The 27,243-nt window shown below is 44.5% G+C and overlaps 1 protein-coding gene across 1 annotated transcript; it reads left to right on the plus strand.

Annotated features, from left to right (window-relative positions):
* The first annotated feature begins 134 nt into the window (after positions 1 to 134).
* Positions 135 to 26,857, plus strand: Lnx2 (ligand of numb-protein X 2). Its single transcript, XM_051205128.1, has 9 exons — positions 135 to 589; positions 8,831 to 9,072; positions 9,861 to 10,060; positions 13,944 to 14,312; positions 15,634 to 15,774; positions 16,572 to 16,749; positions 19,957 to 20,188; positions 24,403 to 24,561; positions 25,496 to 26,857. The coding sequence occupies exons 1-9, from the start codon at positions 180 to 182 to the stop codon at positions 25,629 to 25,631; spliced, it is 2,067 nt and encodes a 688-aa protein (XP_051061085.1). The 5' UTR covers positions 135 to 179; the 3' UTR covers positions 25,632 to 26,857.
* The last annotated feature ends 386 nt before the right edge of the window (positions 26,858 to 27,243 follow it).

The following is a 27,243-nucleotide window of genomic DNA, read 5'->3' on the forward strand; positions in this document are numbered from 1 at the left end:
TTACTATTTTGTTTCCAATAAACTTTTTTTTTACTGACAACTTGTCAAATATTTTATTGATCTATTTACCTATCTTAATCAGTACTAATTACTTTTTTTTTTTTTCTTGGCTTTAGTTGCACGCATACTCCCAGCTGTTGGACCCATGAACGCGCTGACGTGGACACTGCTGACTCACAATGGGAACAGCCAGTGATGAGATGGTGCCGGTGGAGCAGGCTTCCTCATCCCCCTCCCTAGACCCCCTGTGCTTTGAGTGTGGCCAGCAGCACTGGGCAAGAGAAAACCACTTATACAACTACCAGGGTGAAGTGGACGACGACCTGGTCTGCCACATTTGCCTTCAGCCCCTGCTGCAGCCACTCGACACACCCTGTGGACACACATTCTGCCACAAGTGCCTCAGAAACTTCCTACAAGAGAAAGATTTCTGTCCCCTGGACCGCAAGAGACTGCATTTCAAGTTGTGTAAGAAATCCAGTATCCTGGTCCATAAACTTCTAGACAAATTACTGGTCCTATGCCCGTTTTCTTCTGTGTGCCAAGATGTGATGCAGCGGTGTGACCTAGAGGCACATCTTAGGAACAGGTGAGAACAAAGGAAGCAGGACAGGAACTGAGGAAGTGGTATAGAAGGGTGACTACAACAGTCAGGAAGGGCGCCTAGTGCCTGTAATCCCAGCAGGAGATGCTGAGGCAGAGGCTTTGAGGCTGAGCTACATGGTAAGACCCTGTCTCCAAAAATTAAAAACAGTAAAAAAATAAAGCACCAGTAAATACATGAACCAATCAAATAAGAGATGCAATTAACAAGTTGCATTGGTCTGTATTTAATAATATATCTCAAGCATGAGTGTGAAAGCCACAGTGTACAAGTACCACTTAGTAATATTTTCTTCATCATACCATGCAATTTAAACTCAAATGGGTGACAGGTGATAATACTGGATTCCTTTTATAAGGGAGCTTGGCATTAAAAAAAGAAACTAAATGCAAGCATTCGTTTGTCTAGTTTATTTTCCTAAGGAAAAATCCAGTACTAGGAAAAATTGTGCATGAAGACTTGTATTGCAACATTATGCATGGTTGTTACATTGCAGTCAATCTAATTAAGGGTGACAAAAGTCATTTGAGGTTGCACATGACTTTGGCAGGCAAATAGATCTCTGTGAGCGTAGGCCAGCCTGGTCTAGAGAGTGAAATATACCATAGAACAATGACTCACAGTTGGTGAGAATGAAACTTTTATTGGGGGAAAAGTGTGGAAATGAGTTGGCTGTTTCAGTTTGCAGAGCTCTTGAAGATTCTATGTTGAGAGGCTTGGCTGAATAAGAGTAGGGATAAGAAAAATAAATATTTAGGGGTGATTTTTATTCTAATGAACATTTGTTTAAAATGTTAAATAATTTGTCTTGCAATTTGATTGTACTAATACTTGACCTCTGAAATAAATTATATAAGCCTTAGCTGGTGCCATGGCTCATTGACCAAAGGCACTTAGCACCCAACCTGACACCCTGAGTTTGATCCCTGGAACCCACAGGGTAGAAAGAGAGAACTGACTGTTGATGTAAGAATTTACAAAAAGTATAATAACTTATTAAAGGGTGCAATAAAGAAACCATTGTGATCCAGCTGCCGCTGTTCCAGCACCTTCGCTTGGCTTCCACTCCAGTTTATCAGTTGTCAGGTAGCAAATATTGCCACACCCTAGAGCCTGCTGTCCCAAGGCTATTGGGGGGGATGAGTTTCCACAACACTCTCCTGCAGGTTGTCCTCTGACCTCCTCACAGGTATCTACACATAATCCGCTCACTCACACACATGAATAAGCAAATAACAACTCTCGTGCAGACTCAGGTAAAGTAACAGAAATACATGTTATTTGTTTCAAACGTCAGTTAAAACAACTTGTGGTCATATTGACTCTGACCAACAATGGTCATGTATATTATACATCATACTTGATCAGATGCACCATAGGTCTCATGTAGAATGAATGACACATAAAATCATGGAGCTAAAGGAGATTAATCCAGTCCTTTCATCTCACGGTGCAGGAAGATTTAGAGCTAGTTCATATATAGTTAGGCTTAAACTCTGCTATCTGTGTATGCCACATCACTCTAGCACAGAGTCTGTCCACTGCCCTGCTGTAGGGAGCAGCCAGAATTTCATAGGCCCATGCCTGGATGTGTGTGTTCTGTTACAAGATAACAGTGTTATAAAGGGATCTCACTGTGTTCATTAGAAATAATTGGAAAGTGAGAAACTGAGGTATAGGGATTGAGAACACCACACTTTGTTGATACGGAGCTGAGTGAGGGTAAGGCCCAGTTGTAGCAGGCCTGCTCAGCATATACTAGATTTAGTTTCCTACACTGAAGGGGAAAGAAGTTTTAAAACTTGAGTAATGTGGAGATTTAGAGAGAAATTGCTTGAACCCAAGCTATGTTGTCTAACACAGGGGCCCAAGAGAAAGTAGGAAAGATAGAGACTTGGAAAAGCAGGCAACATGGCTCTACAGTCTGTCTTCATCACCAGCAGGTGTTGGAAGGACACACCAGAGACTTTTGAATGTGCCATTCTTGGTGGAACCTAACCACATGAATAGTTAATTTTGGGCCTCGTTCCTCTTCTTTCCTCCTTCTGTAATATTTGTTTTATTTAAGTTAGCATACAAAGTACTATCGTGTATAGTAGACTTCTTGCTTGTCTCAGAACTAGTTGTATTCTTTTGTGTCATACTAAATATGTATGATGAAGCAGTTGTGTTGTGGAATTGCCAAGCAACATCATCTGTAAAGCTGCTACTCTCTAGTCTCTCTATCATCTCCCACACCTAACCTCCAAAAGAGACAGTTATGGCAAGATTCAGAACTGGTTTTCCTTGGCTCTGGTCTTTTAGGAAAAATCCTCTGATGAGCTAAGGGCTCAGCCTGGAAAATCTCAAGCAGCCTGTTCTTGAGTGTGCCCACTACTGTCTGTGCTGTCTAGCTCACTGAATTTCCCATCCCATTTGCTGTGCTTGGGATTTCTTCATTGTGATGCATGTTTCTTTATTGATTGTTGCTAGTGGGATGTATTCTCTTGTTTGCCTTCAGTCTCTCAAACTGGATAGTTACAAATTTAAATCATTGCCTGTGTGTCAGTTTCCATTGATTGTGTCTTTTCCTATTCATGAGCCTCACATGTTTCTCCAACTATTCATTTTGTATTTAGCACTGGATAGTTTGTGTTGTAGTGTTCACTGAGCTTCAGGTTTTTTGAGGCAGGTTCCTACTGTGTGCCCAAGGCTGGCATGGAACCCCAATCCTGACTCAATCTGCAAGCGCTGGGATTATGGGCATGAGCCACTATGCCTCGCTTTATTTTATGTTTGTATGTTTATAAGTACTGTGAAGTAAACCTAGGGCCTGATATGCGAGGTGAGCACTCTACCAGTGAGCTAGATATCCCTCACTGACTTCTCTGCTTTTACCACATACTGCCAGAAAGCTCTTGGACCAGTGTGTCTCAGCCCCTTGCATCTCCTGATCTAATTCAAAGCTGCATACAGTTCTAGCTGGTTGGTTTCACTTCCTGCCTCAAATTCCCCTGTACCAGTTTCCTGAATGCGTCAGGTTGCCCCCTCCATCTTCAGTGAAACATAGAGGTTTTGGTGTTTCACTGGTGCTTCACACTCCTGAACTCTTGCCATGGCTTAATAGCTGAGATGAGCTTTTCAGGCAGTCAGGCACTGGGGTTATGAACGTGTGCTATCACACCTACTTTGTTTTTATATGGGTTCTGGGATCTAACTAGACCTTCCTGCTTACAATGCAAGCACTTTACTGAAGTTATCTCATCTCAGAACTGCCTTGGCCTTTTTGGTGGGTCTCCAAAGAGGAGGCTCTGACTGCTCTGGAATTCCTTGTGTAGACCAGGATGACCTTGAACTCAGAGATCTGCCTGCCTCTTCCTCAGTGCTGGAATTTAAAGGTGTCGCCATACTCAGCTTGCTCCTTGTTTTTGTTGTGTGATTTAGTGTGTGTGTGTGTGTGTGTGTGTGTGTGTGTGTGTGTGTGTGTGTGTGGAGAGAAGGTCTCCCATGACCATCCTGGCCTTGAGCTTTGTACAGTGAGGATAGCCTTGAACTCCTGATCCCCTGTCTGCACCTCTTAAATGCTGGGATTACAAGCATATGCCACCACACCCATCTTGACTTTTTTTTTTTTAATGATCACGTAGGCCTTTTTAGCCCTAATATTTTATGATGGTGTTTAAATACTTGTTGCTAGAATAATTGCAATTTGTTTTTATAGGACTTAAAAAGAATTCCACATAAACAAACTTAGTATTGCTGTTGAAGAAAAAGCTGAAAGCCTTTGAAATCTGATCTGAGTGTGTTTGGACTGTATCTCTGTAATCCAGTTGCTTTGTAATGTTGGCTTAGCTGAGTCTCAGGTGTCCCCTGTATTAATAGAAACAGTTGTAACAATATAGCCGTTGTGTGTACATCGTGGTTGTTACACCGGTACTAGCAGAGTGCCGCGGTTGTTACACGGGGACTAGCAGATTGTGGCCTCTTTGTACTTCAGTGCTGTGTAGCGAGGAAGGCTGGCTCTGACCAGGCTGTGGTTGTGAGTTTTTCTCTGTTCAAGCCTGCTCTGAACTGCTCTCTCTTTGGAATTTTAACAGCTTTGCTGTGCATTTCACATGTGAAATTTACCTCTTTAACATGTATGCTTCAGTGCCTCTTTTTTGTGTATTCCTAGTACCGTGTCGTCTAGATTCTAGAACATTACAACATCTGGAAAGGAGCCTGAAACCCATTAGCAGCCTCTCTTCATTCTCACATACCCAGGTTTTTATCAAGCTGACCTAACTTAACTTTTCCACTTAAATCTATAATTTCGTTTGTTGCTTTTGCTTGTTTGTTTGCAGGATGTAATTATGCTGGTTCGTTTTTTATCAGCTTCATAACAAGCTGAGGTTACATGGAAAGAGGGAGCCCTATTGAGGAATAGCCTCCATCAGGTTGCCCTATAGGCAAATCTGTGGGGCATTTTCCTGACTCAGGAGCAATGAGGGCAGTGCCACCCCTGGGCAAGTGGGTCCTGGATTATGTAAAAGGCAGCTGAGTGAGCCATGGAGAGCAAGTGATCCTCCAGGGCCTCTGCTTCAGTTCCTGCCTCCAATTTCCTGCCCTGACTTCCCTAGAGGACTGTAAACTATAAGATAAAATTAACCCTTCTCTCCCCAAGTTACTTTTGGTTGCTTTTCACAGCAGTGGAAAGCCAACTAGATCAGAAAAATGCTTGTGTTAGCAGCGCTTTCTTTTCTGAGCGGCTGCCCCATCTTTCTGTGGAACTCCCCACCTTGCCACCTCCTCTGAGCACTGGAGGCACGCACCAGCAGGTGTCTTCTGATTGTCAAATCACACTGACACTTGTTGGTTCTTGTGTCTTGCAAGATTATGTCCCTGGGATTGAAACTAGGACCTTATCCATGCTAGACCAAAGCTCTGGTCCACAGCCCACCACTGGTTTTTATCTGTTTGTCCCTCTGTAACACTTGGCTCTTGTTGACTTTCTCTTTCTGCCTTGATTACTTTGCTGTCTTCCCTCACAGTCTGGTCTCCTGAGCTGGGTCCATCATTTTTAAGTAGGGGCGTTTCCAAAGTTTCTATCTATAGACTTCCCTGATGCTGGCGGAGCGAAGTCATTTTCCCATGTTTTTACGTGATCCCATTTTAGTCTTTTCCTGTTCTGTGGGTGGCTTCCTGTTGTTAGGGGTTTGCTGTCCCATCAAGAATGTAAGCATGCTTGCTTCTTCCTTTAGTAAGCTTAGCTTTTCCATTTGAAATCTCATTTTTACTGGATTTAATAGCTATAGGATAGGTGTTGTATACCTTGTTTACCTCTTAGTTTACTAACTCTGTTCACGTAGACCAGGCTGACCTCCTGAGTACTGGGATTAAAGACACCCTTTGCCAATGAAAACTAGTGTTACTCATGTGGATCCTTGTATGTGACATATATTTTAGAAATTAAATCTTTTTTTTTTTCTTTACATTAGAGTCTCACTGTGTAGACCAAGATGGCCTTGATTTCAGAGATCTCCCTGTACTGGAATTAAAGACAAAGACCTGGCATTAAAATTTAAAAAAAAAAAAATTGTTTTAAGAGCCAGGCTGTGGTGTTTTGAACTCTTAATCCCAGCACCTGGAAGGCAGAAGCAGATGATTTCTGTGAGTTCAAGGCCAGCCTAGTCTACAAAGCTACACAGAGAAACCCTGTCTCGAAAAGAAAAAAAAAAAAATGTTTTAAGCGATCATATAGAGTGATGGGTTTCTCATGATGTTTTCATACATGTGTTGACATAAATAGAAAAAAATATAATGGCGTGTCATTATGTTTTGCTCTTACTCATATTCCTACGGGACTGTCCGTCCTGGCTCCCTACCCGTCCCTTGTTGTACCCCTTCCTGCCAAATAGTTCTGCTTTCATGCCACATGTATCCATCACGTGCCCTCCCCTCCCCCTCCCCCTCGTGCCACATGTATCCATCACGTGCCCTCCCCTCCCCCTCCCCCTCGTGCCACATGTATCCATCACGTGCCCTCCCCTCCCCCTCCCCCCTCGTGCCACATGTATCCATCACGTGCCCTCCCCTCCCCCTCGTGCCACATGTATCCATCACGTGCCCTCCCCTCCCCCTCCCCCTCGTGCCACATGAATTCCATCACGTGCCTTCCCCCTCCCCCTCGTGCCACATGTATCCATCACGTGCCCTCCCCCTCCCCCTCATGCCACATGTATCCATCACGTGCCCTCCCCTCCCCCTCGTGCCACATGTATCCATCACGTGCCTTCCTTCCTCCCCTGCATCTGTCTTATTTTGAATCATGATCTCAGTTCCATCCATTTTCCTGTGGAAGCCATGATTTCAATTTTTTATGGCTGAATGAAGTTTCATTATGTGTACATACCATTTTTATTCATTGTTGATGGATGCCTAGGCTGGTTCTGTTTGATAGCTACTATGGATAATATAGCAATAAACATGGATGTGCAAGTGTCCTATGGTACACTGATGTCAAGCCTTTTGGGTGTGTGTCAAGAGTGGTGTATCTGGGTTCTGTTTCTCATTTGTTGTTTGTTGATTTGTGGTTTTTGTTTGTTCCGTTTTTTTTGAAATACCTCAACACTGGCCCCCACTGTGAATGCCCAAATTTACATCCTCAGAAGCAGCAAATAAATCAGAAGCCCCTCTCTCTCCTCACTCCCGGTGTTACTTACCTCTTGTTTTCTTGGTGGTGGATGAGAGGGAATCTGAATCGTTCCTGTTCATGTCCCATGAGGACACTCAACACTTCCTTGAGTAGTGATGGTCAGTTGTGTTTGTTTTGTGGGAACAACCTATTCTTTCCCTCAGCCCATTTATTCATCTATGATTTAAGTTTGGTGTTTAATTTTTGCAGTTACTCCTATGTTCTTGGTAAAGACGTTCCCCCAGTCTGCCCTGGCTCTGTCCCCTCTGTGGGGAGAATTTTGCTTTTTAATCCCCATGATCCCATTACTCCGTTACTGGGTTTGGGGAACTCAAATCTGCACCAGTCTTGTCAGCCACAGCACTTTATTGCCTGCACTTCAGGGTAGCTTTCGAACTTGTCTCCAACTAGTCTGCGACTTTGACAAAGGCCTTGTGTTCCTTGGTCTCACTTTCAAAAAGATTTACTGGTGTTTTGATAACCATCCCTAGAGCATTGCACAACAGTGGGGAATGAAGATTAGCTGTGTCCCTCCATCACAGGGAGTAGGAAGCCAGACTAAGAGAAGGAAGGGATGCTTCCATGCTTGTCCTTTTCAAAACTTGAGAGCAGAGTTTAAAGAAAAACAAAAACAAAAAAAACCAACTTGGTTTCTGGGGGAATTGTCCTGCTTTATGGCTTGGGGTAGCTTTCAGATTAAACTGAATCTGTCCTGTTCTTTGTGATGGTGCAAATTTTGGAATTTTAAAATATTGTCATTGAATGAAAGTCTGCGACCCTCAGCATGTGGACTAGTGAGGCTGTGGCCTCACTGGCTCTGTGTCTTCACACTGCACACCACCTGTCACTTTGTCCAGCCAGAGCATCAGGTAAGAAGACTGTGCGTGTGCCCTGGCCGCCTTCCCAGAAGACAGCTAGGCGGGGGCTTTTGTTAAGAGTCCTTGGTTTTGAGTTTAAATGAGTCTCTACCCGCAGTTTGCTTAAATAGAGCATGATAGCAGTTCTTACTCACATGGCATGCCTTGAGGTTCTAATTCTACAGAGCAGGGAAATACATTTCCTCTCCTGTGTTTAACAAAAGGCACATTGGCTGGGCCTTGCTGCAAGTTGTAAAGCTTCCTGTGTCTACTTGCCCATGGAGTGAGTGTGGGGAGGCACAGTGGCACATTCACATGAAGAAGCCTGCAGATTGCCTCCGCTGGCTGAGATATCTGGCCTGTAAACAACACTGTTTGGTGCATACTTCACAAGCATTCTTTTATACAGTCGGCCGTGACTCTTGGGATGTTTCCAGGTGACTAGTGTCTACCTGAGTGTTTTTTTTTTTTTTTTTTTTTTTTGACTGAAGTTGTCTTCATGTCTTTCCTGAATTTGTCTGCCAGGTAGAGTAATGAGAACTCAGTTTGGACAGAGATTAGGAGCTGAATTGTGGGTACTTTGGGCTCTTTTGGCGCATGAATAGTTGCCATGCATTTGTTAAGTTGTACACTGTTAATTAAACCCATCCAAGCCCTTGTCCCCCACCCAACTTTTCCTTTTCAAACCATCTGAAAGCCCCCTGCTGCTATTTCTAGGTGTCCTGGAGCCTCTCACCGGAGAGTTCATCTAGAAAGAAGGAAAACTAGTCAAACTCAGACACAGATTGAGGGTGAAACTGGATCCACAGTAATAGATCCTCCTGGCACCTCCCCCCCAGAAACGGACTGCTTGGGCACTGTGCCTGTGGAGCGAAACTTGACACCTGCCCCTCTTCCTGTGTGGCCTGAGGAGCCTGGCCTGGACAACCCTGCCTTCGAGGAGAGTGCTGCGGCCGACTGTATGTGCAACTCATCTCTTCCTGTTTCATTCCGTCTCCCTTGCCTTTCCTCCACTGCCCTTCTGCCATCCTGTTTAAACAGTTGCACTGGAGTACGGTTTGTATGCCATACCATTCGCCCTTTGTACCTGTAGCTCTGGCTGGCTGCAGTCTAGAAATAAAGGAGTCTTAACCTGGAGGAAGTCGGTCCTCCCTTCCCCACCAGGATCCACTAGAAGCATGCTTGCATCAACAGCAAAACCACAGAAGCAATAAGAACAGCTAGCTCAAATAGTCACTATTCCTCAACACTGTATGTTAGTTAACTAAATGTTTGTAAAACATTAAAAAAAAAAAACAAGTTAAAAAAGCTGAGCCTTGAAAAATGACAGCTCACACAGCCCCCATGTGGCTGAGAATACATCATGGAGTCCATGCCACAACCCTACTCTCGGCACACACAGCCTGGGGCATGGTCACCCTTCGTGTTCATATAGTCTAGATGCTTTCTGCCCCTTAGGGTTCAGTGCAGCTGTGCCCTTCCTCAGCTCCCCTCGGGTTCCCCACCAGACAAGAGTTTTCTTTCTGTGGCCTTGCACGATCTGGGCTTGCTTCGTAGCCCAGGCACCTCATCACTGAGAGCACGGTGGCTTTCTGTCAATGTGTGCTCCCTGGTTACCTCACACATAGTAATTATTTATTGATGGTTACTGCCTGTCTGTTTGAAGAAGAGAGTTGGCTAGTTTTAACAGTACCCCATATCGAGCAGAGAGAAGCTGAACGTACACTGTTCTTGTTTGACTTGGCAGCTGTACAGCAACCACTTAGTTTACCAGAAGGGGAGATCACCACCATTGAGATCCACCGCTCTAATCCATACATCCAGTTAGGGATCAGCATCGTGGGCGGCAATGAGACACCACTGATCAACATCGTCATCCAGGAAGTCTACCGGGATGGGGTCATCGCCAGAGATGGTAGACTCCTTGCCGGAGACCAGATTCTTCAGGTAACAGCTCTAATACCCTGTTAGTCTGTGCCTTTTGTTTTACAACTTAGACAACTATGATGTTATAGAACCTGGATTAAACAAAAATTGGTTTTGATGTATTTGTTTATTTATTTGTTTGTTTGTTTATTAAGGCTATGTAGCTCTGACTGGCCTAGTCCCTGATAATAGACCAACCTGGCTGCAAACTCAGAGATTTAATTTTCTTATGCTTTGTTTTTTGAGTCAGGCTCTTACTACGTAGCCCAGGTTAGCCTTATACTCTGTTACACAGGCTGGCCTTAACCCCAAGATCTGAGATTTCATGTGGGGCCATCACACCCAGCTAATAGCTTTGCTCTTAGAGTGTGCAGAACAGGTCAGGGGTTGTGGGTCATTTCCTTTATTTGTTCCTGTTGTTACTTTTCTTCTCTCATTTGAATCTTCAGTCCTGTGTGTAACTGAGCACTGGGGCAGGGCTCTTTGGGCTTGTTGGACACTGACACTCCTGACTTAGACTCTTGATGGCTGTTCCAGAGACACCATTGACCAGGCTAGATGTCTCTTTCCCACTGGTTTTGTATCATAGCCAGTTTTCCACCCATCTCTTCCCTGCGTCTCTGATTGGCCCTTGTGCTCATTGATAACTAGAATGTGAAAGATGGACCCAAACAGCACTGGTGGTTGATGACATTTCTTTCTCACCATCCTGGGCATTCAGCCTGGGCAGTGCCCCTGAGCTAGACCTCAGCCTGAGGTAAACACGTTTGTAGCACAGAATGTTAGGTAAACTCTTACTCCCCAATGCCCTGCCAGCATCCAGCTCCGGGTTTTCAGCCACTCCTCTGTTTAGTCCTCCCCAGTACTGCCTCCAGGAAGAAATGACCCCCTCCCCCCCAAAAAAAGCCCTAGCATAAGGCCAGGTATTTTCTTTTATTACAGGCATTACTGAACGGATAAGGACATTAAGTGTCCTGATTCTAAGAGAAAAATACAAACAAGGGAAAAACTGCCTTTTCAGAACCCAGGCCCTCAGGCTGTCCTTCCTCTCAACTCTCTTCCCCTGTGATCTGCTGAGGCCTCCCACCTCCCTGTTCCCTGCTACCTCTCTAGTCTAGGCCTTCACCACTTTATTCCCAAGTCAGTGCCATGCTCCATCCGATATCCTGTCTCCCACTCTCCTCCCAGAAATCCTGCATGTTCCCTTCAGGGTAATGCCACTGTAACCGCACTTGCCAAGAACACTCAACGTCCAGGCCCAGGGCTTCATGCAGCCTTGCTCCTTAGAGCTCTTTCTTGACATTTGTCCCCTTCCCACAGTGTTCCTGGCACTGTACTAACTGCCGGGGACACATTTACAGGTAAAAGTCTGTCCCGCCCTCACAGGATATCCCTTCCCGCGGAAGAGCTGGTCATGCCAGCCTCCCTGCCTCCTTGCAGGAAACCAGCTCCCTCCTCCACCCGCCCTCGCCTTGTGCTCCATCCAGGCCTGTGCTCTCACCTTCAAACTCTTCATCGGTTGTCCCCACACTGGTCCCGCTCCCTTGGTTTCTCCATCACACTTGTTGCATGTAATCTACCACAAGAAGAAAGGTGTTCATGAAGTCTAACCCTAGTGGTCACGGTGTGACATCTCCAGTATCAGAACAAAGCAGGTAGGCTGCAAGGCAGCAGGGACTTTTTGCTGGAGGTCCTTGGCCACTGGACCATGTGTTGCTTTCTTTTTAAATTCGACTCCCCCAAACCCTTCCCAGGGCCACTGGTATGACTGAGACAGACTGAACTTTCAAATTGTTTTTTAAATCCAGTTTCTGCTCTATCGTTTGCATGTACTATATCTTTGCTGTCATTTTATGTTGGTACTCTGGCTGCACAAGGCTGGCACCACTTTAGAACACTTTGCCTGGATTCCTCGATGCCTAGCTCATGTCCTATATTTAGAGGGGAATCTTACAGCTGTTTCCCCAGGTACACGCCTCCCAGGCATCTTGACATCAGGACTTCACGGCGGCCCTTGTACTGTTCTCTGGCCTTTCTAGCAGTAATTTAAGTGTATACTTTTGTCCTTTTTTTTTTAAACCTAGTGTGCCAGTTTGAAAATACCCATGCAGTAAGGCGGTTCATTTGCTACACTGTACTTTTATCTTAATAATCATGCAGTCAGCAGGAATAACTAGATTTTTTTCCACATTAAAAAAAGTACATATAGAAACACACACACACACACACACATCCAATGAGGTAGCATCTTTACAGAGGGAACCTGTGCTCTCTCGGCTCTCTGAACCTTTTCAGAGATTCATATGCAGCCTTTTGAGCAGTTTTAAAGGAAAAATGATGCTCTTTATAAATTATGTCAATAGTATTTAAAGTGATACAGCTTTTAGAATATTAAAGATAAATATTTTTAGTTTGATCAGAAACATCAGTGATTCACATCATGTTGGTTAACAGTAAAAGCCATGGTTAGTCATGATAGTGTTTACTAGTTGTGTCCTTTTTACAAAAGCAAGAGAAGGTCTATTATAGTCTGTTTTCTCTGAATTTCACTGACAACCATGTATTCATGGAGAATGAGTCTTTTCCTAGCTGGGTATTTCCCATCCTGCTTTACAGAGAGAGTAGGCTGCAGTCTTGCATACTGCTGAACAAGAGCTGTGTTTCAGCCAGGCCTTGTGTCCTTTGTGACTTTCTAAAGATGGAAAGGTGAACATGGCAATAATCAACTCTTAGCTGGATGGCTGAAATGGTAGTGGACCCATGAGTCCTATCCGCCTACTTTTCTGGAAGATGCCTTGGAGTTCTGGTCTTGGGCCAGTGTTAGTTATCTGTCAAAGTCAGCATGGATGTTAAAACCATGAGAGAATAGTAAGCTGGTGTGTGATACCTGCAGATTTGATGAGTGGCTTTTTAAATGGTATCCATAGACCAAAACCAACAAAATTCAAGGTAATACTGTTCAAAACTATCAAACCCAGAAAATAAGCCAAAGAAGGAAAGCAGCCCAAATTAAAAAAGGTAGAACTGTCCATCTCAGATATGTCAGAAGGGGAAGGCCTTGCTTAATGTAAACTTGTTTAAGAGAGCCGTAGTATTCCAGACGATCACACAGTCCTAACCCAGAGCTGTCTCATTAGAGACATCCTGCGAGCCTCGGTTTTATCTCAGATGGATTCAAAGAGCTCTAATTGTGATAAATAGGAAAATTATGCTCAGCTCCTAGGTGGGTAATTGAAGCTGGACTATTTTCCTAAGTGATGTCACATGTTCAAAGATCAGTCATTGTGATTGTATAAAGCTGTACATTCTAATGAGTGCATGAATATTGAATTACACTCTGCATATTAAACATGTATTATATGTGTATGCTGATAATTAGAATGGAATTGTAATTGTAGACTTTAAAAGTCACTCAGAATATGCAACTTCTGAAGAAATAAAGCAATTTATTTTGTCTGTCGTGTGTTTCATTAGAGAAAGCACCTTTGAAATCCAGCAGAACTTGAGCCTGCAGGCCAGTAGGGCTGTTCTAGTTTCAGACTTGCCCTGGCCTGATACGGCCTGCTCCCTCCCACCCTAGTCCAGTGCCATAGTGTTAGACCCAGAGAAGCGGGCGCTGGATGAGTGCCCTGTCCCCGAGGGTATCAATAACTAGCAGAACTGAAGACTCTAATGTCAACACCCATGTTCCTAATTACTCCTCAACACTGTGCATTAGTTCATTTTAAAATTCTATGCTGTAAAAGTCTTTAGAGTGGTTTTCTTTTAGGTTCGAGGTCCTCTGGCATGTTCTCCGTATTGGTTTCCTTTGGAGATGTCATCTAGACATTTCTGCAAGTTAGGAAAATAAATATTTGCCGTGCATTGGTCACAGGAGTTTTGTTTGTTCATTTGTTGTTTTTAGGTCAACAACTATGATATCAGCAACGTGTCCCATAACTATGCCCGGGCCGTGCTTTCCCAGCCTTGCAGCACCCTGCATCTCACCGTGCTGCGGGAGAGGCGCTTCGGCAGCCGAGCAAACAGCCATGCAGATGGCAGCGCATCTCGGGACGAGGTCTTTCAAGTGCTGCTTCACAAACGCGACTCTGCAGAGCAGTTAGGGATTAAATTAGTCCGAAGGACAGATGAGCCTGGCGTTTTTATTCTTGACCTTCTGGAAGGGGGGCTGGCAGCACAGGATGGCAGACTCAACAGCAATGACCGGGTACTGGCCATCAACGGACATGACCTGAAGCATGGGACCCCAGAGCTCGCTGCCCAGATCATTCAGGTAAACTCCACACACTAAGCCTGGGTTATCAGTCACATAGAAGAATTCCAGGGCCATCAGTGTTTCTAAAGTCCTCAGAATCCACACTACTGTGTATAACTTCCCCAAATAGAGCTGTGTTTGTTTGGGTGCTGTTGTTGTTGACTGTTTTCCTAAAGCCTGTGTCCCTATGTACTTTGGGGCTTTTGTTTGTACCGTTTAGTAGGCACCGCAGCTGTACATCTTTGAAGAGAGCAAGGGTTTACTTCAGCCAGTAGGCTTGTCAGAGCAGTTTTCAAGGAAAAGTTGCAGTACTGATTTAGGGCTCTCGGGTGTTAACAGTAATGACAGTGGGTGTATTATAGTAAGACAATCCCACATAGCCATTGACACTTCCCACAGGATGGCGTAGTCATCAGAGCCATCACAGCTGTTAATGTCGGGATTCTAATTGTCACCTCAGCATTTACCTGTTGAACCCGGAAGATGTGCCCAAGTGGCAAATGATTAATGTATAGTATTAAAGTTGTCTCTCACTCGCTTTCCAACTGAAGAACCAAAAATGAAGCAATTTATTCTCTTTTATCAATGTGTGTGTGTCAGAGAAAGAGAGAGAGAGAGAGAGAGAGAGGGAGAGAGAGAGGGAGAGAGAGAGAGAGAGAGATCCATGGTGTGTGTGGAGATCAGAGGACAGCTTGCTGTAGCTAGCTTTCTTCCTCCACTGTGGAGGCCCCAGGGATTAAACTTAGATCATTAGGTGTGGCCACCTCTGAGCCACCTTTCCAGGCCAGAAAAGAATTTCTTAACATTATGAATTCTAGTCACAGGGAAGGTTTCTACATCCTCTCACAGTTCCTTAAAACAGGCTGTCTGCTTCTGTAGGAGGATAGGGAAGTTGGAGGTTTGTGGTGATGACGGAGAAACAGCATCAGGTGAGAGGGATGGACTTTAAAGAGCAAGGACAAGATGAGCTGAAGTGTAACCCACGTGAGAACCTATATGTTTCAAATGCAGACGGCAGAGCACAAGCCTCCAAATAGTTTAACTCTGTGAGTGTCACAGGTTTGAAAATATTAGCCTGTGATCTCCTTCCTGCTGCCAGATAGTGACTGCCCAGTTGAGGCTTTGGCACAGCGACTAAGAAATACATAGAAAGTTAGTGTCTCCTGTCGGTGTATACTTGTACATGGGGCTGAGGCAGGAGCCTCTAAACCTGTGTTACTTAATGAGACCCTGCCCTGATGAGAGGAAAGGAGGGGAGCAGACAGAGGAGGAGTTCCACTAAGATCTCTAAGCCACAAATATCATTTGTGATGGGTAGTGATGAATATATCTTCTCCAGGCCAGCGGAGAGAGAGTGAATTTGACAATTGCCAGACCCGGGAAACCCCAGCCCAGCAATGGCACCCGTGAAGTAGGAGCACACAGCATCAGCCAGCAGCATGCACAGCCACCCTCTCATAGCCGACCAAGCTCACACAAGGTGAGGACGATCCTCTCCTTTAATCTGTGTCACCCTCTAAGAACCATTGTTACAGTCTGAGAAGATGGATGGGTAGGCTTTTTGTGTGCCAGTTGTAACACAATATGAAGTTTTGTTTGTTTGTTTGTTTTTAAAGCCTGAAATGCAGGCTGTCACTCTTTGGAAGCCCCTAGATGTTTGGGGTATGAAGCCTGAGAGTGGCCTCCTCCCGAGTCAGCCTCTATAAGTTTCTTGTCCGAGAGGCTTCCTCTGTCAAGTGCTTGACAAGAAGTGATCCTCTACAGCTTAGTGTTCAAAGGAAGTCTGTTCTTCTCGGGTTGCTTGTTTAAATGTGATCACTGGTTTTACAGTTAGAAGTGCTTCATGAAAACATGATTAAGTCCATGTTCAGCAGTTAGTCACGTTGTCTGCAGTGACACAGTTAGCTGTGGGAACACTGACATAAACTTTTTGACAGGCACATGGATAGCATGTGTTGTTATGGTATCAAAATCCCTATCTAATGGCCAGGTGTGGTAGCATGCTTTTATTCCCAGCACTCAGGAGGCAGAGGCAGGCAGGTCTTTGTGAGTTCCAAGACATCCTGTTCTACAGAGTGATTTCCAGGACAGCCAGGACTATATCATAAAGCCCTGTATCAAAAACCAAAGCGAAGGACTGTTTTCAGTCCTCAGTAAGGAAAAAAATATCAAATCCCTTTATAACGGCATGGAACCTATTCCCTTGTTTAGCCTGTTTTCGCCTCAGCTGTATGTTGTTAATTATCCAAGCAAGACTTTTCTTCTTTCACTGTGTAGGATCTCACTCAGTGTGTCACATGCCAGGAGAAGCATATCACTGTAAAGAAGGAGCCACACGAGTCCCTTGGAATGACGGTTGCTGGTGGCAGAGGGAGCAAGAGTGGTGAGCTGCCCATCTTTGTGACCAGCGTGCCACCCCATGGCTGCCTTGCACGAGACGGCAGAATCAAAAGAGGTGAGGCAGGGTCCTGGAAGATCCTCCATGTCTCGTCTCAGAATTAAAGTCACACTTTTAAGAGGAATTACTGTGTTTCATGTTAAACATGACTTTTTAAAGTAAAGTGTCCTTGAATAGAAAACATAATATTTTTCTGTAAGGTTAGGGAAATAAACCCTGATTATGGTTTGAGACCCTGACGTTGCTCAGACTCTTGGCTTATCTTGGAAAAGATCCAGCTTATGGCAGATGGTGCTGAAGGGCCTTTTCACTGGAATACAATGTTGATTATGATAAAGTATCAGGGATCTGTGTGATGCTGAGCAGGTAGAAGCACCTGCCCAAGCCTGATGCCCGAGCTCTATCCCTGGACCTCAAGGTAGAAGGAGACAAGGCTTCAGAAAGAACTCTCATACAGATGCCATTCAAGTGTGCAGAAGACGAGAGAAAGTAGCAAGAGACAAACCTGATTTTAGAGATTAACCCCGCATGTTCTTTGTCCCCTCACAACTCTGTTAGTGTTGTATAGAGGAGAACATGTAACTGAACCCTGTTGCCATGGGAGAACAGCAGTCTCTGCTGATGGACTTAGTATGGGAAGAAAGCTGAAGCTGAAGGTTATTTTCCCAGGATTGAAGGTGGGCTCCCACCTCCCGCCCCCAAAAGCTAGCACTTAGGAAAGCTTACATGTCAAGTCTTGTGGCCTGTAGTTAGACAGCAATTTCTTAGGTAGCCCACAGAGTGGGAGGAAACATTTACAAGTCAAACATTTATATATGGGTACATGGCATATCAAGAAATTGTAAAGAACTTTTTCAACTCAGTAAAAACTACAAATTACCTAAAGACAAAAAAATGACATTTCCCCCAAGAAGACAATCATATGGAAAACTGCCCAACATGATTAGTTATCAAAGAGATGGCCCTCAGACTATCCCAAAATGTTCTAAAATCATAGTGGTGGTGTCCTTCAATCAATGTAATAAAGCCCACAGAGCTGGATGGTGTGGGGTTTTTTGTTTGTGTGTTTGGTTGTTTGGTTTGGTTTGGTTTGGTTTTTGTTTTTTTGAGTCAGGGTTTGTCTGTGTAACAGCCCTGGCTTCCTGGAACTCACGCTGTAGACCAGGCTGGCCTCAAACTCACAGAGATCTGCCTGCCTCTGCCTCCTGAGTGCTGGGACTAGAGGCATATACCATCACTGCCCACCTAGCTGGGTGTTTTAAAAAGAGGAATTGAATGCAGTGTAGAGTATATTTCAATAAGGATACTGCTTTTAAAAGTTATTTGTTCAATTGTAGAATTTGGTGACATTTGAGTTCTTGGTTTTGTTTTATTTTGTTTTGCTTTGTGTGTGCATGCACACATGCCTTCTGAGTTTTCCTCCCCCCCCCCATAGCCATTTGTTTATTTTTGTAAAGCTCTCAGAAATTGAGTTACAAAAAATAACAATCCAAACCCCACCTTTCCTCAAACATTATACAAAAGGATTGTTTCTGTGACAAACACCTGCATCCTTCACAAACAGTGGCTCAAGAGTCAAGCTAATGTGACTAATCCCTTCTCACTCTGCTCTGCCCTCAGATCTGTGCTCTGCCTCCATGCATGCCCTTCCAGGTCCAGGGCATCTGCCACCACCCAGTGATTCTAGCAAACTCTGCAGCATTACAGGAATGTCAACACCCTAACCTGCAGAGGGCTCTCAGCTTAGATTCACAGAGCAAAACATTCCACAATACAGTAGAAATAAATACACAAATAAATGGTATACATGATTCATATAGGAAGTGTAGCAAAGAGGAAGAACACAGATTCGCAACTTAGCATGCTCAAGTTTATGATCCTTCTGCTCAGGAAAGTAAAACCAAGAACTCCAATTCTCCAAGTATCATAAAAGCATAAAACAGTTCACCTCAGGGCTTTTTACTGAGTCTTTGAGAAAAGATACAACCTAAAATGCTGTATGAGGTCTCTCTTTTTTATTTTTATTTATTCTTATACAACAGTCAGGACCACTGTTGCCCCTCCCTCCACTCCCCCTTGGTATCACAAGATACAATAAGACTAGGTACAAACCTTTATATCAAGACTGAGCTAAGCAACCCAGTAAGAGAGAAAAGGTTCCAAGAGTAGAGTCAAAGACGCCCCTGCCCCTGCTGCGAAGAGTCCCACAAAAACACCAAGCTAACAACCATAGCATATATGCCCCATGTTTGCCACATCAGTCTTTGTGAGCCTCTGAGCCATGCTTAGATGACTCTGTGGACCGTGTTCTTGTATCCTCAACCCCACCCCCAACTCCTTCAGTTCTTCTCCCCATCTTGAGTATGATTCCCCGAGCTTCGAGGGGAGGAACCTGATGAAGATCTCCAATTTTGGCTCTTTGCACCTAATGTCTGGCTGTGGGCCTCTGCCTCAGCTCCCATCAGCTGCTGGAGGCAGCCTCTCTGATAATGATTGGGCTGGGCAATCTGGAGTTCTGGTGGCTGGAGTGGCCTCTCCCAAGTTTCTAATAATGAGAATCCTCTGCTTCAATAATCTGGAAGATAGATGATAAATAAAGGGGAGATTTTTCTGAAGCCATTGCAGCACTAATGTCTATTCCCAGAAGTTTTCTAACCTTCCCTAACCCTTTTGTCTTTTAATAATCTCTGTAACTCTTTTTTTATTGTGTTACCTGGGAGACCAATAAGCATGTTGCTGATTCCCCACAAGCCAGGGAAGATGTTCAAATCGTGTTTTATTTCACTAAGTGGCCTGAGGATGACTGTTCTCATATCCTGGCTTTTGTGCCTACCTGGGGCTGTTTCTGTGTATAAAATTGTGTAATATTAAATAGAATCTGTTACAGTTATCTCTAAGAGCAAAGGATCAGATAGTTTGGGGATCAGAAAGAGCCCTAGAGTTCTCTGAAGCTCAAAGGAAAGAAGCTGAGCTCACCCCTGAACACAGCTACGGGAGCTAATGATTCAGACCGATCTCACAAGGTGCTTCAAGACACAGTTTTTCCCTCTGTATCTAACACTATTTTGAATTTTGAACTGTTCTGAAATGTTCTCTGTGAATTGGAAAAATTGCCCTTGGTGGTACAGAAAAGCACAAACGATTAAAGCCCATTTTCATCCCAACTAAGTTCTTGGAAATGGCCTACTGATTGATTGGTAAACAGAGCTTCAGGGAGAGTCAGTGGCGCTCACGGTCATTCTTCTGGCTTCCCCAACGGCACAGGTGATGTGTTGCTGAATATCAACGGCATTGACCTGACCAATCTAAGTCACAGCGAGGCTGTGGCCATGCTGAAAGCCAGTGCTGCCTCTGCAGCCGTGGTCCTCACAGCCCTGGAAGTCCAGATTGTGGAGGAGGGAGCCCAGACCTCAGAGGAGCAGCCAGATGCTTTCAGTGAGAACGAGTACGACGCCAGCTGGTCCCCGTCCTGGGTCATGTGGCTCGGGTTGCCAAGGTACCTACCAAGATCGGTTCTGTTGTTCTACCCAGTGATCATATTTTTAATCTTTATCAGTCTGTTACACAGTTAACTCACCCAGTGGGGAGGCAGGGCTTTCATTAGGTAAAAGTGCATCAAATTATAAAAGCAAGTTTTAGGTAGATTTGATAACGACTAAGTTAAAAATGTTGGTATCTGCTTGTAAAAAGAAGACAGTTTTGCCAGCTCCCAATAAGAGGGGTTTGTGTTGTTTGTGTTTTGAAGGGGACAGAAAATACACTTGTATACACTGCTGGGATGACAGGCACAGGCCACCACATCTTTTTCCATGTGAGTCCTGAGGATGCAGTCTCAGAACCTCAAGCTTGCACAGCAGGCATTCAGCCACTGAGCCAACTTTCCTTGAAGAAGCAAAATTTCTGAGGCAGGGGCTCACTCTGTAGTCCAGGCTAGCCAAGAACTTATGATCATTTTGTAAAAAGGTAGTTAGGACACAATATTGGACACAGGAGGCATGACCAGCAAGATGGTCTGTGACTGGCTGACAGGGTCTTGGAGACATTGGAACCTCCAGTGCACCCAGGGTGCTGGCCTTTCTCCAAATGGTTGATGTTTAGTGTTAAGACAGAGTGTTTGTAGCTATGGTTATTTGTTTCTAAAATTATCTATAAAAAGCATTTTGAAACATATTTGACTATTAGCCAAGTATGAAACTGCTGGCTCTTAAATAAAAATAAGCCTGAAAAATGCACCAGTGTCCGAGTCATCTGACTCATATGGGGTAACTTACAGTGGGGAGCATTTACACACGCTGTGTGCCTCATGAAGGACAGTAAGAATATCATTGGTGCTGTATTTTACTTATGGATAGTTCCTTTGCTGGCTTGTTCACATGTATTTGGTTTTGTTTTTGTTTTTAATCTTAAGTCCTAGATAGAACACATGTCTCATAGACATAGCAGGACCTTGTGGAGTGAGACTAGTGGTAGCAAAAATGATGTCTTACGAGTTTCAATGCATCAAAACTAGAAATCAGGGGCTGAGAGATGGCCCAGTGGTTAAAGCACTTGCTGCTCTTGCAGAGGACCCTGGTTCAGTTCCCAGTGTCAACATGGCAGCTCACAACCATCTAGAGGATCCGACACCCTCTTCTGGTCTCCACTGATTATGTACATATGTGGTGCACATACATACATGTAGGTGAACATCCATACCCATAGAATAAAAGTAAATCCATTTTGAAAAAAAAAATGATGTAAATGGCTATTATCAAACTGCTACAGAGCTACAGTCTAAAGTGGTGAACTCACAACTCTTGTTCAGCTGATACCTGGGTCATCAGAGTCATTCTAAAACAGTGGCTTTGGGGTGAGTGAGGAGGTTTCCAGACAGAGTTTCTCCATGTAACAGTCCTGGCTGTCCTGGAACTAGCTCTGTAACTTGGCTGGCCTTGAACTCACAGAGATCTGCCTGCCTCTGCCTCCCAAGTGCTGGGATTATAGGTGTGCGCCACCATAGCCAGCTGAGCAGTGATTCTCAACCTTCCTAACGCTGCAGCCCTTTAATACAGTTCTTCATGTTGTGGTGACCCCCAACCATAAAATTATTTCCGTTGCTACTGTATAACCGTGAAGTGCTTGACTGAAGAGGATGGAAACTGGGTTGGTGCACGCCTTCAATCCCAGAACTTGGGAGGCAGAGGCAGGTTCATCTCTGTCAATTTGAAACCATCCTAGTCTACATAGTGAGTTCTAAGATAGATAGCCAAGTCCTACATAGTAGAACCCTGCCTCAAAAAAGAAAAAAAAAGAAGGAAAAAAAAAAAAAAAAAAAAAGAACGCTTGGAAGCTGGTTGCCCAAACTATGCAAGCTTAGTCGGCTGCCTCAGATAATGGAGCAGTCAGAGTAGCAACCTCCTGGAAAAATCCCATGGCCCTGGGGCTTCCTTTAATTGTCTTTGTGCCCAACCAGTTTGGAGGATGTGCATATTGTGACTTTTGTTTATAGCAGTTTATGGTACAGTAGGCATAGCAAGAAAAGGTGTGTGTGTGTGTGTGTGTGTGTGTGTGTGTGTGTGTGTGTGTGTATGTGTGGCATGTGGAGGCCAAAGAACAACTTTGGGTTTGGTGTGTGTGTGTGTGTATGTGTGTGTGTGTGTGTGTGTGTGTGTGTGTGTGTGTGTGTGTGTGTCATGTGGAGGCCAAAGAACAACTTTGGGTTTTTTTTTTTTTTTTTTTTTTTTTTTGTTGTTGTTTGGTTGGTTGGTTGTTTTTTTGGTTTTTTGGTTTTTTTTTTCAAGAAAGGGTTTCTCTGTGTACCTTTGGAAGCTGTCCTGGAACTAGCTCTTGTAGACCTGGCTGATCTCAAACTCATAGAGATTCACCTGCCTCCTGAATGCTGGGATTAAAGGCATTCAATACCATCACCACCCTGGCTCCACTTTGGTTTTTGAGACAGTATCTCTCACTGAATCATTTGTCTAGGCTGGTAGCCAGTGATCTTTGGGGACCCACCTATCCCTGATGCCCCTCCCCCATACCCCAGCACTATGCTTACAGATGTGGGTTGCCTGTGTCAAGATCTTTTTACATGGGTTCTGGGAGCCAAACTCAGGTCCTTTAGCTTACTGAGCAAACACTACCAACAGAGCAAATGACTCAGCTCAAGCAAGGTTTCAAAGGAGAGACAGTATGGTAAGATACATTTTAGCCTACCTGTGTGGATACCTGTAAACAAGACTGTTGTGTGGGTCCCCACTGGGAGCCCAGTGTCCTCTAGCGTGCAGGAGCCCTGTAGATGGCCTCTTGGGACATGGCAGCAGCTGGCCCAGGACTCTTCTTCCCCTGCACTACCCTGGTGCACCAGACACTGGCCTGCTTGCTTTAAAAAATACAGAACCGTGAAGGTGACTGCTGTTCCTGAGTACCTGGGCCAGTTGGACAAGGTCCTGGGTCCATGCTGGAAGCCGCTCTAGGGACTCCTACCTACCCATGAACTAAGAGTTTCTGACACCATGCCGCTTTACAAAACCCAGCTCCATTAAAAAATCATTATCAGTGTGTTAGAAAGCAGAAAGCATGTCTTGCCTTTGAGGCTGGTATTTGTTATTTGTCTCGTTGTCATGACAAAAGCAGCATGAGGAAGAAGGGGTTTTTGAGGTCACAGTGTGAGGCTGCAGCCATCATGACAGAGAGGGTAGTGCAGGGCTCTGAGGAGAAACATGGGGCAGCTGGTCACACAGTGTCCTTAGGAAGCAGAGAGATGATGGTGGCATCCACATTCAGGGTGGGTCTTCCCTCCTTGGCTAAGTCTCTCTACAGATACCTTCACAAACTTAGCCAGAGGTGTGTCTCCCAGGTAACACCCAATTCTGTCATCATCTTGATGATGAAGACCACTGTGCATCTAATTTCAGTTTATAATAAGGACTTTTATCTTTTGTTTGTTTGTTTGTTTTTAGATCTCACTCACTGCTTATTCCCAGATGTATAGAGCTCTGAACATAGAAGTAGATTTTATTTCCTCCCTCCCTGGGTGGCTTGTGAATAAAGAGCACTTTACCTGTACCTGTAGAATCTCTGTTCATGAAAAACTAAAATGTGTTTGTTAGTGTTTTCCAGAATGAATTTCCGTATTGGCCCTTAGAGTGTCCTATAAAGGTGTGAGACCCTCGTGGGTGCAGGGGAAAGGACAGCATCAGCCCCTTGTATGAGCCAAAACACTACCCTGTGGCATGCTTCCAGAAATGGCCACTGTCTGAATTTCTTTCTGTCCCCTCCCTTCCATCTCCTTTGTGCCCCTTTGTACTCTAATACAGGTAGTACTAGAATCATGGTGCTGTTGACAATTCTGTGAGAGGTATCAGTCCATGGTCTGTGCAGATCTCTAAAGTATAATTAATTGGTAGCCAGGCTGACTTAAGCTTCCTCCATGTGTTCGTGTCTTCAGTTGACAAGAGGAGTCTAAGAAAAGCTGGAGAAAGTGAGCCTGTCTAGCTCTACCTCATGCTAGAGGATGGGTTGTTAAAATAATAACACAGGTGAAGTGGGTACAGCTTGCCTAGCACATGTGGGGTTTGATCCCTAGTGCATATATACACAAACGCAAAAGCACTAGCTAACCACGTAATCAAAGGGAAGTGAGCTAACTAACCCCCTTTCTACCTGTGTCGTGACAAAGATAAGCAGAGTGAAAAGCCTCCGTGTCAGTTCTCTGTGTGTTTTTGACAGTGCCCTTCACAGCTGTCATGATATAGTCCTACGAAGAAGCTACTTGGGAAGCTGGGGCTTCAGTATTGTGGGCGGATATGAAGAGAACCACACCAATCAGCCGTTCTTCATTAAAACCATCGTCTTAGGAACCCCTGCTTACTACGATGGGAGACTAAAGTGAGTCTTGTATTCATTGATGATGTAGACATGATCTAGCTCAGGGTTCAGCACTCAGGGTCTGCTATCTGTTTTGTAAATAGTGTTATTTCAACACAGCCTCACTCATTTACGTACTCACCATCTGTGGCTACTTCCACCCCAAAGCTAAGTTGTTCTGTGCTGCAACTGTACAATTGGGCCACAGATCCCATCACAGGACCCCTGAGTGAGACTGAGTATTATATTTATGTAGACCAAATCTGAACCCATGTCATCTGAGTGTGTTACGGAACACTAGTGCCTCTGAGCATTTCCCGTAAGCTTGTGTAGCTCTCATGCTGTCCTCAGGTGAACCCACTGTATTTTTCCTGAGGCTCAGGGTCTGCCTGACTTTGTGTTCATGTGAGATCCATGAATGGGCAGTCATGGCAGTACCCTGTGTATAGTGAGTTCTCAACAAATGAGTGAATGTACCCTCTCTCACTTAGAGTTGTCGAGCACTCACTGAGAGCCGTGTGGTTATCTTGTGGGGCGGGGGTGTGTATGGGAGTGCAGCTGCCCATGGAGGTGTTGGAGCCCCTGGAACCGGAGTCACAGATGGTTGTGAGCTGCTTGTTGTGGGTGCTGGGAACCAAGCCCAGGTCCTCAGAAAGCAGAAAATGTCCGTACTGGGAGCCATCTCCCAGCCTTGGTTTGGCACTTCCTAGAGATGGCCTCACCAAATGAAGTTATTCTTCCTGTCCTTAAGTCCCCACCGGCTATGGGCATGTTGGCTCGGGTTAGTTTTGATTGGTAAAGGAGAGTGCTGACTTAGGAGTTACCCCTAGTTGCTAATACTCCTGGCTGCTACCGGCTAACCATTAAAATTGGGGTCTTGATGCTAACCCACTGGGACTTTGTTTGTGGTGCCATTGAGATAATGAGACTCTGCCTCTGTTTGTGTTTTATTCAGATGTGGAGACATGATTGTAGCCGTAAATGGCCTGTCGACTGTGGGCATGAGTCACTCTGCTCTGGTTCCCATGTTGAAAGAACAAAGGAACAAGGTCACTCTGACAGTCATTTGCTGGCCCGGCAGCCTCGTGTAGAGTCTTGACATTGGTTTCCAGTCTCGCTTCTTCCTGCAGGCTCTTGAAGGAATCCCCTCTGCTGTGGCATTTCTACACAGCTACATACACAGGGCCAAAGCACTAAAAATCACCCCTGTCCCCTCTCCTCAGACATGAGCTCCCACTAGCCCCAGGAGCTTATGTCTGAGATGTGGCCACCGTCTGCGGCAGTGCTCCGAGCCCGCCAAGACCGTCACCCAGCTGGATGGAAGCAGCTCCCCATGCTGCAGAAGCTTGGTCATTAAATGATTTCCATCTGCAATTCCTGCATCAGTGGCAACTAGCAGCATCATCTGCAGAGTCCCCTGCCCTGTGAACAGTGCGACAAGTGGCTGCGTTTTAGGTTTTGCTCATTTTCCATTGGTGCCAACATTTCAAGACTTTTTATACCATTTATAAAGTGACTTTTTGAGTTGTTTCTACGTTAACCTTCAGTGCTTAAATGAAGACATAAATCTGACCCCACTAATGAGATTTCTTTTCAAATAATGTACTGTAGTTAGAACAATAGAGAATCAAAAATAATGCTATTCAGGGACAGAGAGGCCTGGGAGGGGACTGTCCTGGGCTGGCAAAATGGCCCAGGAGCACCAAGATTCTTTTCCAAAGGAATGCTTTGTTAAGTAGGAAAAGTTTGAAGATGTTCTTGTAAAAGTTATTTCTAGAGTTTATATTTATCAGCAATCTTGTCTGGAGATGTTTTTGTGATTTATGAAATTGAACTAGGTGATTGAAAACCATTATTGTGTTAAACACACAACACACACACACACACAGCTAAGTTGAAGGGGAGCCTTTGATTTTGTTCCTATGTGTTTTAGAAGTCCTTAGTTTCCCCCAAGAGACCAATAAGCTCTGTTTGTTTTGCTTTTTTAATCTGAAATATATTTTAGATGATAATATCTTCAGCTGTTGGTCACTAAACTTTCTTTTTTCTTTTTTTTTTTTTTAAACTATTTGTCCTTTATTCAGCATAGTCATCCCTTAGAAGGCATTAATGAGAGGGTAAACAAGAGGAAAAACGTCTTTACCAGGTTAATATTTATACTTGAAAAGCTTCATTTAGAAACCTAGTTTGAAATCAGAGCTTATATACAAGTGACTTCTGAGATAAATGGCATTGATAATCAGAATATGGGCTGCAACATGGCGCTGGGGTGAGCTTTGTATCTGTATCACTGATTATTCCACAGAAATTTATATATATTTTTAAAAAAAAAAAACAAACCTCTTTGTGCTAAGGCAACTGCAGTTGCTACTGGCTTGTTTACCCCTTAGCTGCCCATGGCGGCCATGCAACCAGCCCACCAGGGGAGGGATGCCCACAGGTGTAGCGCTAGCTGTTGCTGGACAATCGCCTGTGAAGCAATTTGATACTGAAGTGCAATTGATGTGAAACAATGTTTCCCGCTCCCCAGATACAATTTTGTAACCAACCTGCTACTTTTTAAAGACTGTAAGTTTGTCATTCCTTTGGGGAGTGGCCATCATCCAACAGTGTCGTTAACTGCCACTTTGTTATACATAAAAACAAATCCAACCTAGTGGTCTGATGAATACTTTTACAAAACAAAACAAAAGGTGTTTTTCA

Source organism: Phodopus roborovskii, unplaced genomic scaffold, assembly GCF_943737965.1.
Source record: "Phodopus roborovskii unplaced genomic scaffold, PHOROB, whole genome shotgun sequence".
NCBI lineage: Eukaryota > Metazoa > Chordata > Mammalia > Rodentia > Cricetidae > Phodopus > Phodopus roborovskii.

Excerpts from the sequence above, each read along its gene's own strand:
- Lnx2 (XM_051205128.1), top strand. The coding sequence starts at position 180 with ATGGGAACAGCCAGTGATGAGATGGTGCCGGTGGAGCAGGCTTCCTCA. Across the intron at positions 10,061-13,943 it reads CCGGAGACCAGATTCTTCAG|GTCAACAACTATGATATCAG; the intron begins GTAACAGCTCTA and ends TGTTGTTTTTAG. Across the intron at positions 15,775-16,571 it reads GCCGACCAAGCTCACACAAG|GATCTCACTCAGTGTGTCAC; the intron begins GTGAGGACGATC and ends TTCACTGTGTAG.